Source organism: Halyomorpha halys, unplaced genomic scaffold (assembly GCF_000696795.3).
Source record: "Halyomorpha halys isolate HHAL.00 unplaced genomic scaffold, Hhal_1.1 Scaffold391.1, whole genome shotgun sequence".
NCBI classification, from domain to species: Eukaryota; Metazoa; Arthropoda; class Insecta; order Hemiptera; family Pentatomidae; genus Halyomorpha; species Halyomorpha halys.
This window is the reverse complement of record NW_027107178.1, coordinates 246,563-249,668: the sequence shown is the minus strand read 5'-3', so window position 1 is coordinate 249,668 and position 3,106 is coordinate 246,563. Positions and strand designations below refer to the sequence as shown.

At 35.8% G+C, this 3,106-nt stretch overlaps 1 protein-coding gene across 4 annotated transcripts in view; it reads left to right on the top strand.

Moving 5' to 3' along the window:
• The window catches only part of LOC106682156 (uncharacterized), a 38,632-nt gene that overhangs the window by 3,076 nt on the left and 32,450 nt on the right, over positions 1 to 3,106 (top strand). For all 4 annotated transcript variants that reach the window (XM_014422859.3, XM_014422861.3, XM_014422858.3 and 1 more), the window contains exon 2: positions 1,468 to 1,693. In XM_014422859.3, the coding sequence (XP_014278345.1) occupies positions 1,468 to 1,693 (226 nt within the window). The remainder of the gene's footprint in view (positions 1 to 1,467; positions 1,694 to 3,106) is intronic.

Here is a 3,106-nt window from a genome sequence, read left to right as displayed (position 1 = left end):
TTCTTCTGCCGACTGGGTGTTGGCAACTGTCAGTTGGTAGCAGAACTTCATTCTTACAGCCCTGACGCCCTGCGAAGTGGGGTGAAACCTTGGTTCACAGTAAATAGTTTTCTTTTACTATTTTGAGAGCTTTATTAACCGTCACCTGGACTATGTTCCTCCAAGTTAATAACGTTAGCTGTTAGTTCATACATCATCTACAGATATTAAGGTCTGAACTTAATTATGAGTCTCAAAGTTGAATACAATATATCTTGAACGAGAGGGGTATAAATTTTCAATAAAAACTTTAATAAATCAATTATGTATTTCCCCTTTCTTTATTTTACCACCCATTCTTTTCTCCATTTTCCTTACCCACGTTACTAGTTATGTTCACTACATTATTATGGTTGTTTTAAAAACAATTTTTTTCTTCTTCTGTTCATTTCTTTTGTTAAACTTTACTTATATTTTGCCTCTTTATCAATTATTATGGTTACATATATTTTCTTTCTCTAAATTTTCTTTTTCTTTCTATATTTCAATTTTTAAATTATTAATAACTAATATGTTCATACTTCTTTGGATTATATAACTTAATTTTTAATTTATTTCCTTAATTATGTTATTTTACTCAGTTTTTTCAATTACCTATGTATACATTTTATTTCCCACATCTCTCATCACATCATTTTATTAATTCTATTCTGTAAAATTATTCATTTTATGTCATTCTGTTTATATTTTATTTTTTATTTTCTATGCATATTGTGGTTGTTATCTTGTTCTCTTCGTAGCCCTGAAGAAGGCTAGAAACTCTAGCCGAAACGTTGGCACAATTAAATAGATTACACCAACTTATTTGTGTTTCATTTTGACCGCACCCCCAACCATCTTCTCCTCGTACGATTACTACATTTATTTTTTTAATGACATATTCATGAGTAAATTCCTATATCGCTACGTTGAGCACATTTTCCAGCGAATCTAATGACCTAATAAGTAATCACTATAGAAGTAATTTTAGTACTAAAAAGTATACTTGTGTTACTGTATCATTATCGGAAGATACGAAGATAATTTCACTCCCTAAAATCTCAATAATGATAAGTGGTAATTTCAAGCTGTAAAAATTCATACCAACTTAGTATAATAGCTTCACTGGTGCTCACCACGCAGAAATACTACGGCATTAACTAAGGTTTAAAACAATGATGTAATGAGGGACTGGAGGAAACCCATCTCAAGCTACAGATTTTATTTCTTTTTACTGGATAAATTAATAATGTGGTGGATTTTTTAATAGAATCAAATCAGTGAGTGATTTGAAACAATGATTTACATATTTTCAGACGACCCACTTAAGTTAAGGATGTTAATGGATTATTTAGTGTAAATATAATAATGAAAATAGTAATAAGTAAATAACTATTACATAATCAACTATGACACAACCTGCAGTAATTGCTAATATCACTCATAAAGGCATCCCCACGGAACGAGAATGATTATTATTACTATGCAGAGCTCAGCGATAGAGACGATAATGAAGAAAAGAACAGGCTCCAGGAGAGAATTGACTGTCTCCAGCAACAGATCAACAGCCTGAGGATGCAGGTGGAAGAAGCAAAGCGGCAGAACGAAGAGGAAGCCAAACAGGTCGGCTACCTCTCCGCTATGATGGCTGATCGCGAAGCATCACTACTACCAAGTAACTAGTAACTACTACTAAGTAATTTGTGCTAAGAGTTAACAATTTAGTTGAGTAAATCATATCCAGGAATGTAGGTCGTATCCCACTAACATTCACTAACGATGTGCCGCTCTGACTTCCTAACAAAGTGAAACGACTAATAATCTAACTAAGTGCCGTTCTGAGTCACTAACAAAGAAGTTCCACCACTAATAGTCTCTAACGAAATTTTATTTTCCAAAAATTCGTATATAGGGGTTTTTCGAGGTGCTGAAAACGAATATCAACTTTGTTTCACTCCTAAAAAATCGTTTACCGCACATTGTATAATAACCCCGTCTGAATCGTTTCAATATTTTGAAAATGGCCAGTAATTTTCAGGAAGAGTTTTCCTTTAAAAACTATTTATATTTTATGTAGTATATACATGAGAAATAATATTACCTCAAAGAAGAAAAAAATAATCACCAAAATCAGACCAGTATTAATGATAATATGGCAAAGTTAGTCGTTTTCAAATACGTAACCATGGCTACCGTCTTATCACATCTTCTCTATCTCTTCTCAACTCTATATACACGAAAGAGAGCTATCGATTCTTTGTCCTCTGTAGACTTAGTTATCACTGGACCGCTCTTTTGCCAACTGAATCTTTAGTACATTGGATAGGAATTCCATCCGACCTTGTATCTGAATTTTCTCCATCATCTCGCGGAATTTATCGGCGATTCAGTTGCATCGAGCCCGGAGTTCCGAAGCATACTGGCCATTAGACTGTCTCGGTTCCTTCGTGTTTCTAATCATCATAAATATGTTTCTTATTCTTCTGTGGCCCATTACACCCTCCTCCAAATACCTTCTTTAATCTTGCCTTAATCACACTCCGGAGTGTCTCCTATTCCGCTCGAATTTGATTGAGGATACTTCTTTTCGCCCTGCAAACGACTGCTTCCCTCAAGGCATCCGCGTCCTTACTGTTACTAGAGAAAGTTTTCAGCTATTGGACCAGCTATCAGTCGATCACCCCCTTTTAGGAAATGGTTTATCTCACCTGTCTACCCGGTGAAACTTTCAAGGTCGGAAAGAGCCTTAACTAAGTCCTAGGCGGTTGCCGTGCGTACTTTGATCCATTCCAGCGTCGTAACATGAGCTTGCACTAACGAGACTTCCGGCAAGAGCAGAATCTCTGCTGACGGTGAATTTCCTGCTATGCCGTCATTAACCTACAGGACATTATATTTCCTTCTATCTTCTACATCGCGGGGACTGCGGTTTATACCAATATCTATGCCGTCATTGTTCTTAGAACATCAAAACCTGCGGACTGCAGTTTATATCATACCTAGGCCGGCAGTGTCATACAGGATATCATTGACCAACAGAACATTATATTCCCCCAACTATTACCTGCGGACTGCGGTTTATACCAAT